General features: G+C 43.4%; 1 protein-coding gene across 4 annotated transcripts in view; it reads right to left on the bottom strand.

The window, feature by feature from the left end:
* Positions 1–18,289, bottom strand: part of LOC119210204 (F-BAR and double SH3 domains protein 2-like) — a 43,670-nt gene that overhangs the window by 19,067 nt on the left and 6,314 nt on the right. For all 4 annotated transcript variants that reach the window (XM_037459989.2, XM_037460004.2, XM_037459996.2 and 1 more), the window contains exons 3-9: positions 14,021–14,066; positions 6,058–6,137; positions 5,666–5,810; positions 5,423–5,556; positions 4,461–4,515; positions 4,202–4,330; positions 228–350 (exon numbers count right to left, since the gene is read on the bottom strand). In XM_037459989.2, the coding sequence (XP_037315886.1) occupies positions 228–350; positions 4,202–4,330; positions 4,461–4,515; positions 5,423–5,556; positions 5,666–5,810; positions 6,058–6,137; positions 14,021–14,066 (712 nt within the window). The remainder of the gene's footprint in view (positions 1–227; positions 351–4,201; positions 4,331–4,460; positions 4,516–5,422; positions 5,557–5,665; positions 5,811–6,057; positions 6,138–14,020; positions 14,067–18,289) is intronic.

Below are 18,289 nucleotides of genomic sequence, written 5' to 3'. Positions count from 1 at the left end.
CAACCCTCAGTTAAAAATAAGTACCATTCCCCTCCCGAGTGCCTTGTAACAACAAATGAACTCAAAATGTCAAGATGCACTCATTTCGCCAAAGAAATTCAATTTTTTTGTATTATTATGGCAAGATATTTCTAACAGCAGTTTGAGACCAAGAAATGCTGTATTTCTACAAATATTAGCTTAAAGATGAGCAAAGAAGGCCTGTGTCTCTGACGCGTGTGACTTACCCTCGTGGATTTGTCCAAGAGAAACTGGAAGGTGTTGTGTGTTGCTTGGGAGGCCTCTAGCTCGGTACGACTCAGCTCTACCAGGTAGTCTTTTGCGTGCTCATAGATACTTCCATCCAAGGCCTGGATGACAGACAAAGAGAGAGAAGGCTTGATTTATCCCTTGTAATTCCATTATCTCTTATAAAAGAGAGGTTACAAAATAATTAGGAGGTGAAACCTAAAAGGCCACACAGAGGATAAAAAGTCAAGCAGAACAAAGCCTGTTGCCACAAATATATAATATGTATTTGCAATATAGTCATTGTTTTTCTAAATTCATTCAGACATGTGAAAACAACAGTGCCTCATTTGTCGTCATCAAACTTCATTTAACTACAACAATTTTTTAATCTGAAATTTTTTTGTAACAATGTCTGTTTTCTTCATGTTCCTTCATTATGAGGCTGGAAGAAAACTTCACCTGCAGTGAAGTTGTGAACCTAAGAGAAGGGTACCGCGCAATAAATCCAACCGTGTTTATCCTTTGAAGAGTGGACACGTACACTCGGAATGTGTACATAGTTTTAATTACTTTTAAGGAAGTGACACAACAGCCTCAAACAACATAGAGACTGCCTAAATCTAATTGAAGACCCCCAGTCCACTCCTACTGGTGTTTTCAATTGTTCTGTTGGACCACTTGTTCGGGCTGTGACTCCGCCCACCTTTCACCTGAACAGAGGTCTAATCAGCCAGAGTGATTGAAATCACCTGTGTGTGTTGAAGTAAAGCTTTACGTTTGATGAGGTGATAAAACTTGGTATGTAACACACAAACACCTCAACTGCATTTGCATTCCTAACCTGGTTGTGCTGCCTTCTTTGAAATAAATTCTAGACCCACAACAGATGTTTTCTTATCATCTATATCCTTTGCCGCAGAACGCAGATTTTAAAAAGATCTGCATTGAGGGAGGCAAACCGTGAGAGGCGAGAGAGAAGGCCAGACAGAAACAGGGCAGATGTTTTACTCTGACAGCTCTTATGGTTATAGGGTATTCTGATACGGTGATATAAAGACAATTTAATGCAGTCCAAGTGCATCGCCTTTCTGAGGGAGGCTGGCGTACTGACAGATCAGAGGGAGAGAGTGAGAGAGGGGCTAATGGAGAGGAGGGAGGAGAGGAAGAGGGGAAGAGCGAGTGCTTGACAAAGTATGAAAGAGCAAGAGAGACCGAGTGTATGTATATCTCCCGGAACGGGCAGCATCACACACAGTGGGACAAGGCAACCATAGCAGTCTCTGCAGCCCCAATTATGGAAGGTTTGTGTGTGTGTGTGTGTGTGTGAGAGAGAGAAGCGGTATTTGGATGGCGTTCTCGCAGCTGCAGGGGAAGGTGAAGGGGTTCAGATTCCAATTCAACAAAACACAGAGACCACAGACACGCACGCAAAAACACACACTCTCCCAAATACTCGGCCCCTCATACTCTCCTCGAAGCAAAGCTCACTCTCTCACAAACCGGCCTACACCCTGTGCTGGCCAAAGAAGGTGTTACCTTCCAGTAATACACACACAAAACTAACTTATAAAACAATGGGAAATTGACAAAGACATTATGTCATAATGGGTGGGATGTTGGCTGACTTCTCTGTAAATGTTCCCTCATCAGTCTGCTCATTTCCTCCTCCCCTCCCCCCCCCCCCCCCCCTCCTTCCCTCATCCATTTACGGCAGTGTTGAAATGCAGTGACTCAGCTTCCAGAAAAAGCCCCGTCGTCATCTCGTGCACACCGTGTGTGTGTTTTTTGCGTTGAGTGACGGCATCGGGGCTGAACGACAAACACAGCGCAGTGGACCAGACGGAGGGGCACAAGGTGTGTGCAGCGAGTGTATAGCGGGGGGGGGGGGGGCGGACAGTTAAGAGCAACGACTGCCCCCAGCAGAGGGGGATGTGGTACAGGCTGTTCCTCCACTGCAGCTGTCGCATTGACAAGGACAGCGGCGCTGTGTGGGACGCACACGTGAGACACAACTTATTCCTGCAGCCGCACTGTGTGTGAAGTTCAGGGGAAAAAAAAGACAGCCATTAAGAGTCCACTCGACCCCTCATATCTCTGGGTAGGAATCTGTTACCTATGTTAGAGGAAGTGGTTTTAGACTGGTGAGAGCTGACAAAAGGTTAAGTTTGCGATGTGAAATGTGTCCGAATAGCACACTTTAATGTCCTCTCGTGGCTGTGTCCACTGAACAATGATTACGACAAGCCAATGCTGTAAGATCTCAAAGCACATTGGTGTTGTTGAGGATGTAGACCGTGATGAACGGAGAAGCGCCAAAAAACGAGTTCTCAGGGTTCTCAGCTCATCGGGGGTTGTCTTGTGCTGTTTTGGTTAGGAATATATTGTATCATATTTTTCCATCCGTGTCGCTGTATCGCTGTGTTTCTCAACGTTTGAAGTTAACATGACTTGTGATGCAATTTTTGGTCGACCTGTGAGAAGTGTTGTGTCAGTGACTCTCACATAAAGACCTGCAAACAACACAATGAAAATAAAATAAAAAAACGCAGGGGACGGATAAGCAGATTGCTTCCCTCTAGCAGTGTCCCTCATTCTTTTTGTGTGTTTGCGTTCACGTATTACTGTATGTGCGTATCCCCCCGCAGTCCTGTCCTTCTGTCGTGGGGAGCAAAGGATCTATAATTCAGAATGGCCCCATAGTGTAGATGGTTGTACTCGCTTAAGGCCGAGTGCGAGAGGGAAGGAGAAGCAGACAAGAGGGAGGAGCATCGGAAGTTTGAAATGACACAAAATGGAAACAAGAAAGAAAGAAACACAAAACGTCAATGACCTCCTCTTTCATTTTGAATCAATAGCCTATTAATCCTAAAAAAACCGTAACCTAAGAGGTAAGTTGCAGACATTTAGACTGACAGGAATTTGACAGGTTTCGACACAGGAAGAATAACAGCAGCAGCAACATTTCAGGTGCAGTCACTAAGCTACTGTAATGTGTGTAATGTGTCTCCCTGTGGGTCTGCTAAATCTGTCATGTCTGAAACTAATGACTGTCAGGATAAATAAAACATTGCCAATGTGAGGATTGTGTGTGTGTGTTAGTGTGTTTGTGTGTGTCAGACGGACGTGCCTGTACAGTATTTACAAAATGATTACACCACCGTCACTCAGCTGCTCAAGCTATTCACCACACAGTGGCTGAAGTGTAGCTTTATGTGTGTGTGTATGTACCCGACTATCTTTAGCATCCATTGATCTGGTCTTGTAACCACAATGCGGATATTTGGGTGTAATTTTTCATTCTGGGTTTTGATTCTCTGAATGTGCCAGAAAGGTCCCACAGTACCCCTCCTGTTGACATTAATATGAAGTAAAAGAAACAAGAAGACTGCAAATTGATGCGTTTTTTAATAAAAGGTGTCGGATGTGATTCTGAGGCCAAAATCATAAATCTATGAAGCAAACTCATGACGAACTTTCTGAGAAATGTTCCTCTGACCTTCATGCAGTTCATTTAACATTGTGAAAAATATAATGTCATGCCTACCAATCATATGGTAAGTAAACTTCAGGGTTTGCAGGATTTTTCTTTGCATAAGCTCCTTTCAAATCATAAATCCAGAGAACTCTATTTGACTCAAAACTGGGAAATCATCACTTTCTCGTTTAGGATTTTCCCCTCCTCTCAAACAACTTGAAGGGACTCCGACTCTCTGCACTCATAAAAGGGAAGACCTTTTATCCCAAATTGAGCTTTAACTCAAAGTAGTTTCCTCTCTTTGAATTTCTGAAACCTGAAAACTTGTTAACGTTTGTGGAAAATCCCTCTGGGTATCAGCAGCTTGCATGAGTCCAAAGTCACTATGTGACACTTTTAGCTGCTTGGAAATGCAGAGTTTTAACAAAACAAACAGATTTATTGTCTCTCTCACACCCCTTACACCTTTCAAATCTTTAAGTAGATTGTGAGTACCTGTATGCATTGCAGTAGGTCTGTATGGTAGTAGCGGTCGTGGTGAGCGTTGGCAGCAGCTAGCGTTAGCAGGTAGTCATTCCTGGCTTGTGTCGCCTTGGAGTTGCAGTCACTTCTCTTAGCTTTCAACTGAACCAATAGGGAGACAGACAATGTTGCAATACAGCGTTAGAGCAGTAGACCAGAGCTCTAATAAATGGAAAGCAACCATTGATGTTTTAGAGGAGTGTGTTGTGTTCTGGTGAGTGAGCCCTCTTACCTTAACACTTGCTTTCTGTAAACTAATTCTTGATTGAAAAATACCAAGTTTAGACCTGAAATGACGAAACAGTGCAAGCAAAGGAGTTAATCCCGGATCAAATCTTGATTTCAATTTTGAAATCTGGCACTTTTTTCTGGCAGTTCTACAATATCATGACCGATATCTAACCTATGATTCACAGCAGGTTATTATTTATTGCCCTTTAAAAAGGTGGAGCTTTACAGCAACAGATCTCAGCCTGACTCAGCCATCGTGATTCACGCTGATGGTGACATCAGAAAGACCCGTCTTATAAAATCAGACAGTCCAACTGGTATTAAAAGTACGAGGTGTGTGTTTCTCTGCCTTCAGGCTAACGTCTTGTGCCCCGACGATAACGAATGTCTCTGAGTTTTTCCCTGATGAAATAACACACGCACACTCGCACAGCGGCACAGCGGCGGCGAATTCCTTCCTCTGGCTGTGTCGTTCTACCAAGCGATAGTTGCCTGCCAATCGATGTGGGCGCTAACCGGAGCTGAGAATTCAATGGGGTGAAAATGTCCCCAAAGCTTCTGCTACCGAGGGCAGAGAGGAAAACAACACGCAGCGGCACAAGGTCAAACTCTGGTAATTATCGTGGTGCAAAGCTTCAAAGATATCTAACGTGTAGAAGAAACTTACGTTTCACAGAGGACTACACAGACTAAGAAAGACAAACAATATTATTTTTCATAATCTGATAGAGCTTGTGTTGTTCAAAAAAAGAAATGCATATTTGAAATGTCCACAGACTCGATTCAGAATGAATTTATTGCTTGGGTTTAAACAAATATTCTTCTGAACTGTGGCGCGTTGGCACTGTTTACTTGATGGTATTCGTTCTGACAATAGAGACCATCTGGCCATACGTTTACATTTTTCCGGACATCCCTAATAACACACACACCCAAAGATATCTAGTGCCGTGGGGAGCTTACTTGGCCTCTATGTCAGCCTTCTCTCGTACAGCGTGGGCAACCTGCTCACAGTCGTAGTATTTCTTCTTGGCTTTGGCCAACTCCTTCACTGACTCCTGCAGCTCTGCTTGAATCCCGCTCAACTGATCTATGGTCTGTGAAGGGCGAAAGGAAAACCCACATGAGACACGACGACTCAGAGTTTCAGAGACGGGCACAGAAGCCTGTGACCACCATCCCCCCGCTGCGCATGCATCAACTCGCCTTTTTCAGCTGCTGCTCCTTGTAGAGTCGGACCGTCTTAGCGGGCTCCGACACCTGACCTTTGTAGTTGTCACACACGTTAAGCCTGGACTGGCTCACCTGCACCGTGCCTTCTAAGTAGGACCGCCACACCGCATACACGTTCCTAGTTGTGAGAGAGAAAGCACAAACACGCCGGATGGTTGCCGTTCTGCTAACACACGCCTCCCAGGAGCGACTGGTCGGAAACAATCGGAAAGTTGTCCTGCAGTGAGGCTGAATTTATGATTCCGTACGCCGCTGTGCTGAGCTTATAGAAGCTGTACGTGCACGCAATTTAAATGGGAAATGTGCTTTATGGGTAAAATATGGCTGCCGACTTCTACATTTTTTATTCAAACACATACACCCACCTGTAGTCTGTTCTCTGGTCATCAGGGTTGATTGCAGGCCAGTCTCTCTTTAGGTACTGACTCGCTAACTTCTGTAGAGCCTGAAAGCACAAACCAGAAAGAGGCTGCAGTGAGAAAATACCTCCGTATGAAGCTTTTACGGCTCTTTTAGGGGATTACGGTCGAGGAAACGGTTTAAAAAACTGAATTAGTTCAGACTAAACTAGCAGCATATCGCAGAGTGAGCGGTGCTACTTTCTATTAGCTTGGTGCTAAGAGTGACATTTTCATGTACACAGCCCAAATCGTGTCTTTTTCTCAGTGAACTATACAGAAATAAAGTGGATCAGCTGTGCGTCGGCAACAATGACTCCGCAGTCAGCTTGAGGGCTGCAAGAGATGCTAACCTACATCTACTGGACTGGGTCACTGTGTCAGTAGCGACAACTCACAGCTGCTGGGGGTGGATGTGTGTGTGTGGGGGTTGGTTTGTGGGTGGGTGTGTGAGGGGTTGAAAATCCTGATCAATAAAACATTTAATAACGAACCTAAACAACTAACACAATAACCCAATCGGGACAAAGAGACCTTGGGGACATATTAAATTATTCCTGCAAGGCACATACTTCCCTCACCACTCAGAAATTTAAATCTGGTCTCTCGATTTTGTTTTCAAATGGGCCTCCCAGTTCTCTATTACTCCAATTGTAAACGGATCTAATTTGAAATGTTACGATATCGGCTGCCTTTACCCCCCAGGCCTCATCTTAACTTTAAGCATATATTCATCTACTCTATTATTAAGCTGTTTGCCTTTAAATGTCTCTCTCTCTCTCAACTTGCCTTTTTTACCTTGCGCAGATGGTAAATTGGGGCTTAAAAAACAGAATGAAAATAAAAAAAGGACCTGAAGCTTGGTTCCCTCCAGCGGACACACAATAGCATGTGTCCTTGGGGATGTAGTGCTCCAGTGACCCCTGGCACCTACCGTTGAAAACTTCTAGAAATGAGTCAGCACTAAATGTAACAACAACTCTGCATTACCACAGCAGAGTCACTGTCTGAGCAGGACAGTGACCCGCATTCACACACACACGAAAATCCATGGCACAGAAACTGCCCTGTCCCATTCATGAGGAAAAAAATCAAGTACACACAACCTCTCACCTGCTCTAGGGAAGGGTGGAGTGGGTGTGGATGCTTTTGATGAAAGGCTGTGAGACTCTGTGACTGCGTTTGTTTAAAAAAAAAAAGAAAAAGTAGAAGAGAGAGGGTGTGAAGAGGCACACAGCATTCTAATTGCAATAGAAGTGCCTGGGATTTATTAGCCTTACTGTTGTAAAAACGGGGACCAGTTGTGTGTAAGAAATGTGTGTGTGTGTGTGTGTGTGTATTCCTGAGGGGGTTACGCGAGGACAGTGGCTGAAGGCTGAAGCAGCCACTGTCTGTGAGCTGGTGGACTGATCTGACAGCTTGACCACCGCGCCACACTGCTCCCCATCCCTTTATCAACAATACAATGACACCAGATGTCTGGAGGATTTAGATCGTTAAATGGAAACAATACATCATTTTGCTTTAATGGAGCCTACTTGAGAAGGTTGTAGTACCTCAATGATCCTATGTACCGAATTAATTCCCAGTAACCTCGTCTGTTGAAGCCTCAGCAGTGTGTTCTGCACGGAACGAGGGCCGTGTGATTGTGAGCCACGGTGGAATCATCTTGGCAACGGATGAAGAAGGAACAATCACAGCCACGGCATTTGTCAGCGCCTGATAGATTACTCCAGGGTGACATACCTGGAGCAGGAGCAATGACAGCTGAACGTGGCAACGACTGAATGGCCACTGAAGCTGAGTGACTGATGTGTGACAGCTGAGGCGTTTTTGGCCGACTTGTGTTGCTTTTCCATTTTCCCTCTTCCCTTAATCCACTCTGACCGCCTTTCTCCGTTTCCCTCTCCTATACCTTTATGTATTCCTCCCCCTACCCTCTCTCCACTGCCCCCTGCTCCTCTCATTCCCTCCATCCTCCTTTATATGCTATCATCACCTGAACAGCACGTTACTATGGCAACTCTCTCACTCTCTCTCTCTCTCTCTCTCTCTCTGAGTGGAAGGAGTCCGGAGTGAACGGAGCGTGGCGTGAGGTGAATTGTTTGTGATCGTTTTGAGCTGGAATTTTGTTTATTTACGAGTTTTTATGGTGTGAATGTGTATGTGTGACTTTTGTTTTCTGTCTGTCTTAATTTGTGCGTGTTTGTAGCCGATCGGCGTGCTGCACGCACAGATGGACCTCACGGGGCTAACGCGGAAGCACGGCGCGAGCTTCACGCGGTATGTGGTGTCTCACAGGAGACAGCTCCACATGGTCCTCACCAAGACGGTGGGGAGTCAGGTGAAGGGGTGAGTGGGGCTCAGAAGGTCGGTGGGGAGTCAGGTGAAGGGGTGAGTGGGGTCCAACCGGTCAGTCAGGTGGGGGAGGGGATGGACGAAGCCCAGCTGATCGATCACGGGAGGGAGGGGGTGAGGGTAGGTGTGGATGGGGAGGTGAATGCAGCCCAGCGGGCGAGTCTCGTGTGTGACCGTATGACGAGTGGGGTGAGTCGGGAGAACCATGGTGAAAGAGTTCGGGGGTCGCCTCCTCCTCAGACTCAACAGAGAAGGGGGGAGCACAACCGAGTGAGGCCTCAGCCTGGCTGAGGAGGATCGTGTGCGGGGCGACCCGCGGACAACTAGATGCTGGAGGAGTGCGGCGGAGTCCAGATCGTCCAAACTGATTACTAGATACATTCTATATTATATATCTGTCTAGTTTGTATACATATTGCTATTATTTAATGTAAAAATAAAGGTTTTTTCAAGATCAAAATCTCTCTCTCTCTCTATCTCCCTCCCTCTCTCTCTCTCTCTCTCTCCCTCTCTCTCCCTCCCTCTCCCTCCTATGGCCTTCCTGTGTGGCTTGGGTGATGTAGAAATGCTGCTTTGAAGACACACACATACAGTGAAAAAGACACACTCACACACATGCATCCTGTTTTTGTGGCAAACAGGGTGCCCAAACAGCAGGAAATCCTGCAGTTGACTGACAAAGAAAAAGTAAAAGGAAGAGGAAGAGAGTCTGATTTTTGTTGAATATTGTGTATTTTAAACATTTGGTCGGTAGGCTAACATTCTTTTTTTAAATGACCGATAAGTCAATGGGAGACACTACAGTTATAGGTTGAAATAAGTTCACGTCGTTGTTTCTCAATGGCTCATGTTCACTGTTCACAGAATTGTTTACAACTTTAGGGCGACCTTATTTAAGAAATAGCTAGTATATTGCAAAGGGGACACACAGGAATTCAGAAAGAAAGAGTTGAGGATGGCGTTAACGCCCCTTCATCCTTCCATTCATTAGTCACTGTTTTCCCCGGCTGCATGTTCTGCCAAAAACCTCTGCAGACAGTCACCTTGACACCTCTGTTAGCTCTCGCTGTCTCTGGCTCAGTCCCTTTCGTTAACTTTCTATCAATCACTCTCTCCGAATTCTTCCTCCCTTTGTGTGTCGTCCTTTTCAAACCTCTTACTTTCCGAACTTCTTCCTGAATCAATATATTTGATTTTCTCTCCAGTCGCTTCCCGTCTGCACTTCAACTGCCTCGTTAGTGTGTGTGGGTGTGCTTGTGTGTGTGTGTGTGTAACATTAAGACGTCTTTGACATGCACATCTGCCGGAGTAAGCTAATCAAGAAATGTAAGCTAGTCAAGACAGGTGGGCAGTAAGATTGGAAAAGGAGGGAGACAAAGAGAAAGAATACATTTATGTACATTTTGAAGGGTTTTGTTAAGAAGGACAATGACATGTTATTAAAATGTCATTTGTCTGTGATGTATGAATGTGTTTATGTGAGACATTTTCCTTCAAAATAAAAGCATAGAATGCGTTGGAGACAAATACATAATCGATAAGTGGGCTTTAAAGGATTAGTGCACAAGCCATTGGTATAGAAGGTCTGTGGCCAAGGTATGGAAGGAAGAGAAAGTATGATAAGTATACGGAGAGAGGAGTAATGTAATTTCAAAGCACTCTGTTTTGAGAGTGGTTTATATCTGCAGAGATCCTTCTGTAAGCCGCACATGTCTGGTCTGATGCATGAACTGAAACTGAAAATTGACATGTTATGTGGAGAAGTGGCACAGAAACCACCCAGAATATTGCGGCCGATTTACATAGAACAGAGAATTACAAAGAGTGAGAGAGAGAGAGACACACACGCACACACACACAGAAGACACACACAAGACACACACTGGCGCCCGCAGCAGGCTGGCCTTTTTGGGTAGTACAGTGAAGTGTGACCCCAGCCTAAAACTATTCCAACAATGCTGATGGCGGGTGGGAGATACAAGACACTCACATGCTAACACACACAGGAAACATGGCCGCCTATAAGCCATTGGCACCCCTCTGGTCTTTTTCTGTATGTCTATTTCTCTGTCAGCTTAAGCCTTTCTCTCCTGTCTTTGCCTCCCTGTCTCTGTCCCAGTTGTGTTTAATACACAACACCAGGCTGTTAATCTTATCAGTTAACTAAACCTTGGGATGTACACACATGTACACACATGCTCACATACAAGTACACGCTGTCATTCCGCATGCACGTGGTGTGTGAAGGACAGCCTCCGTTTTGTGTGGCATTCACCTTTTAAATTAATATCGACCATGTCGCCATTGTTAATTTTTACATGGCGTAATTTTTTTTGTCACCACATCCGCCATCTTTCTCTCTCTCTCTCTAACTCGCCCTTTTCTCTCTCCTCTTCTTCCTGAATACACACACACACATAATTGTCTCCCAATGTTATGGCTTATTTGGGAGTATGCTTATAATTGTACAGTTTAGTTAAGTACATTTCCTGTGAAGTAGTTTTCTGTGATTATTTTGTGCATGTAGTTGTTTGTTATAGTCAGTGCTCAGATTCAACCATTCAATGTTCCCTCTAAATACGGAACAGTAGCGTAACTATTCACATTTTGTAATGAAAACTGATTTTGAGACTATCCACAATCTTCTATGAATAATCCTGTTGACATTTATCATTTTACTAATCTCAATAAACATCTTTATACATAACAACTTAACTCTCTCCCAACATTTAAAAATCAATGTACATTCCTACACACTAATACACGTACATTCACGCACAATACAATTTCATTGTCCTCCTGAGTAGATGGGAGGGAGGCGGTTGCTAGGCAACCTCTCTTTCTAAGGTGAACAGGACAGTGCTGAAGGAGCATTGTGAGAGAAAGAGAGAAGGCAAGTGAGGTAGGTAATGAGTGTCTGCAACCAGAGGGGTTGACCACCAGAAATTCACACCCTATCATTCAAAACGCATGCAAATGAAGAGGCGCTTGTAAGCGAGCACTTTTCTCCTCTCTTTGCACACCTTCTTCTACGCTGTCTCTCCATCCGTCCATGTTAAACTGTACATTCAGGACAATTAAGTCTACAAAATAGGAGCAATGTATGGATAGCTGCATCAAGCAAATATGTTAATATATATTTAGGAGCTGGATCGGTAATGTATTCAAATGTTTTTATTAAGCTACAGGAGGATTTTCCAGCACAGAGTGCGTCTCAGTCTCTGCATGGATGTGTGTGTGTGTGAGAGTGCACGTTAGGGCATAAGCTCAGCAGCTTCAAAATACAAAACAAAATCAACACTCATCCACAGTGTTGGCGGAAGCGCGGCTCGCAATCTACGCAGACACCAGTGTAACCATACTGAGGAAGAGGAGTGTGCTGACTCAGCCATCATGCTGGGAAATGCTTTTGGGTTTTGTGCATCCTGACAAAGCTGCAGCACATCGCACAGTTGCTGCCTGTTGGGTAAAAAAACTTTAAATGGGAAGGAGGCCGTCACTCCAGCCCACTAGGTTTTGAAATACAAACACTCATAAATGCCTTTCCTCAGGCCTGAATACTGATGATTATAGCGGATGATACAGCCCCTGGGCTTAAAGTAATGTTCGCTTTCTAGGGACCATGTTTTAACAAACATTACCTAACTCAATGCAAAAGTCCCATTTTAAGGCAGTAAAGACGACGAGTCACACTTTCCAGATGTAAACTGGACTCTAGGATGATCTTTATCATCATGAATTCTTCTTGATTATTTGACTGTTTTGTATATGAAATGTAGCAACGTTGTACAAAATGCTAATTGTGCTCTCCCAAAGAGCCACTGTACGATCGAATGTGTACTCCAGCCTTCTGAAGCTCCTCACAGGGACGAGTCGCTGACACAGGCAAGCTTGACACTGTTTATGGAATTTGAGTATTGATAGTATTAATAGTAAGCTTTTGTGTCAGGTCACATCTTGTCTTACCTTGTTAACAAAATAATAAAAATGAAACCCAATTACAATTAAAGTGCAGACCGTCTAAAAAGGGCCACAAATTGGTAAGCACTATTCAAAATTCCAGTCTGTAATGTATATGAAATGAAATGATTTAAGTTGATCTGCTCCATTGTCATTGCAAGCTATCTGCTATCTGAGGCTGTGAAATATCAAATATTGATGAAGAATAGGAGTGTCTGTGCATTCATGTGCAAGCTCATGACTGGATGAAGGAGGCGTGGTTTATACTGCAGTTGTGTGGATTCTTCGCACCATGTGGAGGGCTACCAGATGAACACAGTTGTCTTTGTGGATTCAAGGTGACGCAGGTTATTATTAGAAATAGAAACAACCTCTTTGGGGGTGAGGCATTCTTTTAAGGGCACGGTAAGCAAAACAGGGCGGGAGATATGACGTGAATGAGCTGATTGAAACCACACAGAGCACGTTCTTTGTTGAGCCTACGGTGGGCCCGGGAGCGAGGTTCTGCCTGTTAAACTACTGAGGCTCCTGCGATCATTTCAGGCTTCCATCCGATAAAGCTGAATTTGAGCATGGCAGAAATCAATTAATCCCACCATGTACAGTGACACAATAAATATAAGGGAAGAAAAAAGCCTTCTGATGTGTCCACAATATTCACATATTTAAAGGCTGTTAGAGCATGCTTTATGAATAGAGGGAGCTATAATTGCATCAAGCTAATCATGAGCTCTGCTTTGCCAATTTCTTTGCATGAGAAAAGCAAAACAGCTGTGTAGGTTCTATTGAACTATTGCTCAAGACTATTTCAGCTCCTCATTCAATGTTTTTAAAACTCCTTGGATGTGTTTGGCTTCTCACACACTGGCCAGTTGCCTGAAACAAATAACGCATAAGCATTAACATATTTAATTTGATCCGTAACAAATGTGCTGAACAGCCAAATTCAACTGAAAACATGAAGCGCTTAATGCACAACTTGTTAACTTGTGTTGAGTCCTCAGGGCACTTTTAATACGGGTGCTGCTATTTGTCGGGTATTGCACATTTCTCTCTTCATTTCCCAACAATCTCCTCAATTACAACAGCGCAGTGCAGCGGGAAAGGCTCGGCTGGGTCTCCCGTGTGAAGACTGAGCCATGGTGCCATGACAATGATCAATTAAGAAGCAACGCTTCAGTTCACCTCAAAATTAAGTTGTAAAAAAGTAACATATTACATTTTGAATCCCCCTAAATATATTGCGGAAATGAACCGAAGATGAGAAACTAAAAGGGAATGGAGTGTGAACGCGAAGCTTTCACCAGGCAAACTTGTGAGGTTTAGTCTGTTAGTAATGAGCTGAGCCGGCAAAGATAAATCAAACAATCAGTGCTTAGTGGCCAAATTCTGAAGCTTTGGGATAGATTTTATTGACGACTGATGTACTGGTACGTTTCATGTAATAACTGTTTTTACATGTCCAATTGGCAGTGTGAGCTCCAGCGGAGGTGCGATGCATTGGTATCCTCCCTCGTCTTTCAGGGAGAGGCAGCGCTTGACTTTTACAGACTGCAGAAGAAAGGCGCTGCTGGGATTGAGAGTCAGGAGGGAAGAGTCTGGCCAGTCTCACCTGAGCGTAGTCCCTCTCCAGCTGTCCCTTCTTCAGACTGTAGGTCCTACAGGGGGAGAGAGAGACAGTGTCTGAAAGTGTAATATCAAGGCAATGTTAAAAGTTCAGTCAGCAGCTACCAATTAACTGTCCCTTGAAAGATGTTTAATTAAAAGAAAAGAAAGATTTTTTCCCCATTAACAGTTTCTGTATTATTATTGAAAAGTATGTTTGTTCTTCCCCCGAGTGGAGTTTTCTGTCTCTTGATGCCAGACTGACCCCTCGTTTATACTCGGTTATTTTGAAAGCCCCTACAACCCCCCCCCCTACGTCTCACGACATCCTGGCAGCAGAGACACTAGAAGCTCTTATCATGGCCCAGGAATGTGCAGAGTGAAAAACACAACATTTGATATGTGATTAAGCCGACAGATAATTGTGTCAGCAATGAAAAAAGCAGCATGTAAAGGCATGACCACACCGGGAGTACACATATTTCACATGCTTTTTTCACATCAATTATATTCATCATTTTTTTTCATGTTTAGATAAGTACATTAGTAAAGTCTCCCGCCTCCAGTTTATTACACAGGCCCTTTAATACATAGCATCACACACGTGTGCTGACAGAAAGTGGAAACGGAAAACAACCGCTTCTTCTTGAGAAAGCAGAATCATTTCCCGATGAAGCAATCTTCTGCGATTTAAGATGTAAACCCACTTGTAATTTGTAAAGCATTGTGTGAAAGACGGCTGTTACGCAATCACAAAACCGAAACTAAAGTCAATTTTGCAACTGGCTGTGGCTGAGCACATAGGACCGATGGGAAAGTTATTTAAAATAATTATTTCACTATATTAGTTTCTTTCATCTCCACACACACAATTCGGTTCAACTTTCTAATCTCCCGTTCTTTTACCAAAACACACACAATCAGCACATTATGTAAATATGAATGTAGGGCTCTTTGACAAATACAAGCACAAGTCCATAAATATGTCCCGCTCCGGGATCTTAGTCTCGGCATACTTAACATGTTTGTATACAGCTGTATACAAACATGAAATTCAGTTCCTCATCCTCAATGTCAAACAGAGGAGATGGTATTGGACCCTTAAATCCATGAGCAGAAGATAAGAAGAAGAAAAAGACCAAACCAACAGGCAGCGTATATGTATCCGTTGGCTGGCGACACCATGGGCCTCGAGTACTAACGCGTCTGCGTTGTACGGCGTGTATCTTAAGACAGAAGGGAAACCGCAGAGGCTTATCGGGTTAAATCCCAAATAGATATATAGCATCAACATTTTTAAAAGCAGTGTCTGCTCCCTCTTTCTCTCTCTCTCTCTCTCTCCACTACTCTTTTTCTCTCCCTTGTCTCTCTACGTCTACTCCCTCTGACCATCAGTGGTGCTTGTGCTGCATGGCTCATAACGCTGCGTCAGCTGTGCATTAAAAAGAAAATGCCCTGACGAGTGTGTCGGACAGGAAATGCCTAAGTGCTTCGGAGTGTCGATACTGCATGTGTGTGACGGCAGAGAGAGAGAGGGAGGGGGGGGGGACAATCCAATGTGGGAAAACAGCTGAGATCAATGGTGTACACAGGACACAGCCTGAGATCAGTGACAACAGGATAAGCAACATGAGTCACAGACAGAGACGTGGCGGAGGAGGGAGGTGGTGTTTTCTCACTGCGTGATCACCACAAGACACAATGGAGCAGATCCTGTGCGGCGTCTTCACTCCGAAAAAGACATTCACGTTTCATTTCATTTTAAAATATATTTGAGTCTTGTCTGAAGTGACAAGACTAAAAATGGAAAGCTGGAATTGAACTACTCAAAGACAAGTGTTGAAGAGCTTGGATCGTAGTGTAAAGGCTTAAGACTCACAAACACATCCCACCAGTTCTCTTCTCGCACTGGTTTGCTAAATATTCTGAAAATGCTGGGAAACTCTTCTGGGAGCTGATGCTGATGAGGGAAACTAAGCAAAGGCTTATGTGAGAAAATATGAAATATATATATGTAATTTAATATAATTGATGATGCAGATAAATAAAGACATTAAGACGTTCTCCACAGCCTTTTGATGGCTCAGTTGTTACGGCTTAAAACATTTTATTTATTAAGAAAATAAAAGCCTTGTGTGATCATCAAACCTGTACTGGACTTTCATGTGATAGAGTCACAGGGAAAGAACATTATTATATACAGAAAAGCATTATTTCATTCATTAACACTATTATTAGCGTCTGACCTTTATCTTTTTTTCAGATAGAAGAAACATTTGATGATTTGTGATTACCTCATTAAAGACTTGTTATGTTCCACTCAAAAAAACAAAAAAAGATACACCTGTGAAGCAATCTTCAAGAAAACTATAGCCAAGTGATTCCAGTATGTTTTAGTGTCATTTCGGGTTTATTTTGTTTTCCTGATAATCCTGACTTGTTAAAACTATTGTTCTAACAGATTGTGCCTTCTGGGATCTGAGACGTCTTGGCGACACATTTCTCAAACCAAAAATACTTTTAGTGAAAGCTGCTCGATGTTCCTTTGTGAAAGTTGGAGATCTTTCAAAGCATAACACTCACATCTGTCAGAGAATAAAGCCTCTACGCTGAATGAGTGTGCCTCCACAGTCAATCACTCACGCATATTTCTCTCAATAGAAAAACAGAAACATAATTATTGTATGATATAAACTCAAATAGACAATGCTAATCATATAGATTCCCTACTGTTTAGTTCCTGTGCCACCTTTCCCAAAGACATGAAAGTACGACAATGAAAAAATGTTGGAATGCACGGCATTAAAACTGCTGCAACTGATTATCTCCAGCTACTTGGAGTATCGAGTGAGTGAGCGGACCTCTGAGCGTGCAGCAGTAACGGGCAGTGTGCTGCAGCAGAATGCGAGGTTATCCGTAGATGGAAAAAAAAGGGTCACTCCCCAACGCACACAATCACACACGCAATCACACAAGTAAATTCGCCACAGGCTTATGCCATGAGATAATAGAAACACTGAATAGGATAATGAATAGGAGCATAAACAGTATGATTCATTGTGTCACGGTTTGGTTCTGCTCTATGTCTTATTTTGTAGTTTCATGTCTCTTGTGTCCCTGGGTGACTACACTTCCTGCCTTGTCCTGTGATTGCTTGATTGATTCCACCTGTGTCCAATCACCTGCACCTCCCTTGTGTATTCAAGCCCTGTGTGCCAGTTGTCCTTTGTCGCGTCATTGTCTACTGTCGTTCGTCGTGGGAGCACGTATGGTCTCTGTTCGAATTAAGAGCACTTTGTTTCGGAAACCCCTGCGTTTGAGTCCTCCCTTCCTCCCTGCAACCAGCTTCCACCCACCCGTTGTGACACATTGTGTGACTTAAGTAATGCTGCATTGACTTGTATGTTCATACAGGATTATTATGTTATATTTGCGCGCCAGATAATGCAAAATGTTCTCTGAAGGACATTTATGTAACAGATTGGGTGGTCTTATTTGATTCTTAATTGTACTATTCATCACTCGTATTGTCTTCCTTATCCATTAGAAACATGTTTTTTAAGGCAAATCACTGTATTGTTAGCTGTTTATGTCATGGTCAGTGTTCTCTAGATGCATAGTAGGAATATGGTGCTTGTCTAGGATGTGATGTGATTTCCTAAAACAAATACATAAAGTTGCAGTATGTCATGGCTAAAGAATGACCTTTGCCTCATTATGTGACAGAAAATACCTTGTCATCTTCTCAGTCACCTCAGTCTTATACGTTTAGGTCTGTATTACTTCCCAAATACATTATCTGGATGTGAATTAGCATTATGAATCTGTTATATTCTCTTCTTCATCTTCCTTAATCACATAGGCTGTATTAAAAAATATTAACAAGGACTCTGATAGCATTTTGGGTTCAAATTGGGGAGGCTCATCCAGCTACTCAGCATGGTGACCAATTACGTTTTAATGATATCTGCAGATAGTTTCTGGGGTTTGCGCGTTTGCGTTTTCCCATTTTCTTTCTCTCAGGCAAATTTGCCACACAGACATAATGTGCTACTCCATCCTTAATTTCCTCTCTACCGTGACCTTCACAACTGACGATGCTCCCAGTACACTCTGTCTAGACTCTGGTAAATTTGATGCATTTGAATTTGCAACCTGTTATCCAAAAGAAAAATCATGAAAACACAGCGCCCTCCCGATCAGGAAAACAGACTCATAACAGCGCGCTGCAGGGAAACGCTTACAGTGCACATTTACAGAAAGACTACATCGTCGT

This window comes from Pungitius pungitius, chromosome 3, assembly GCF_949316345.1.
Source record: "Pungitius pungitius chromosome 3, fPunPun2.1, whole genome shotgun sequence".
NCBI classification, from domain to species: domain Eukaryota; kingdom Metazoa; phylum Chordata; class Actinopteri; order Perciformes; family Gasterosteidae; genus Pungitius; species Pungitius pungitius.
This window is presented reverse-complemented; position numbering and strand designations above follow the sequence as displayed.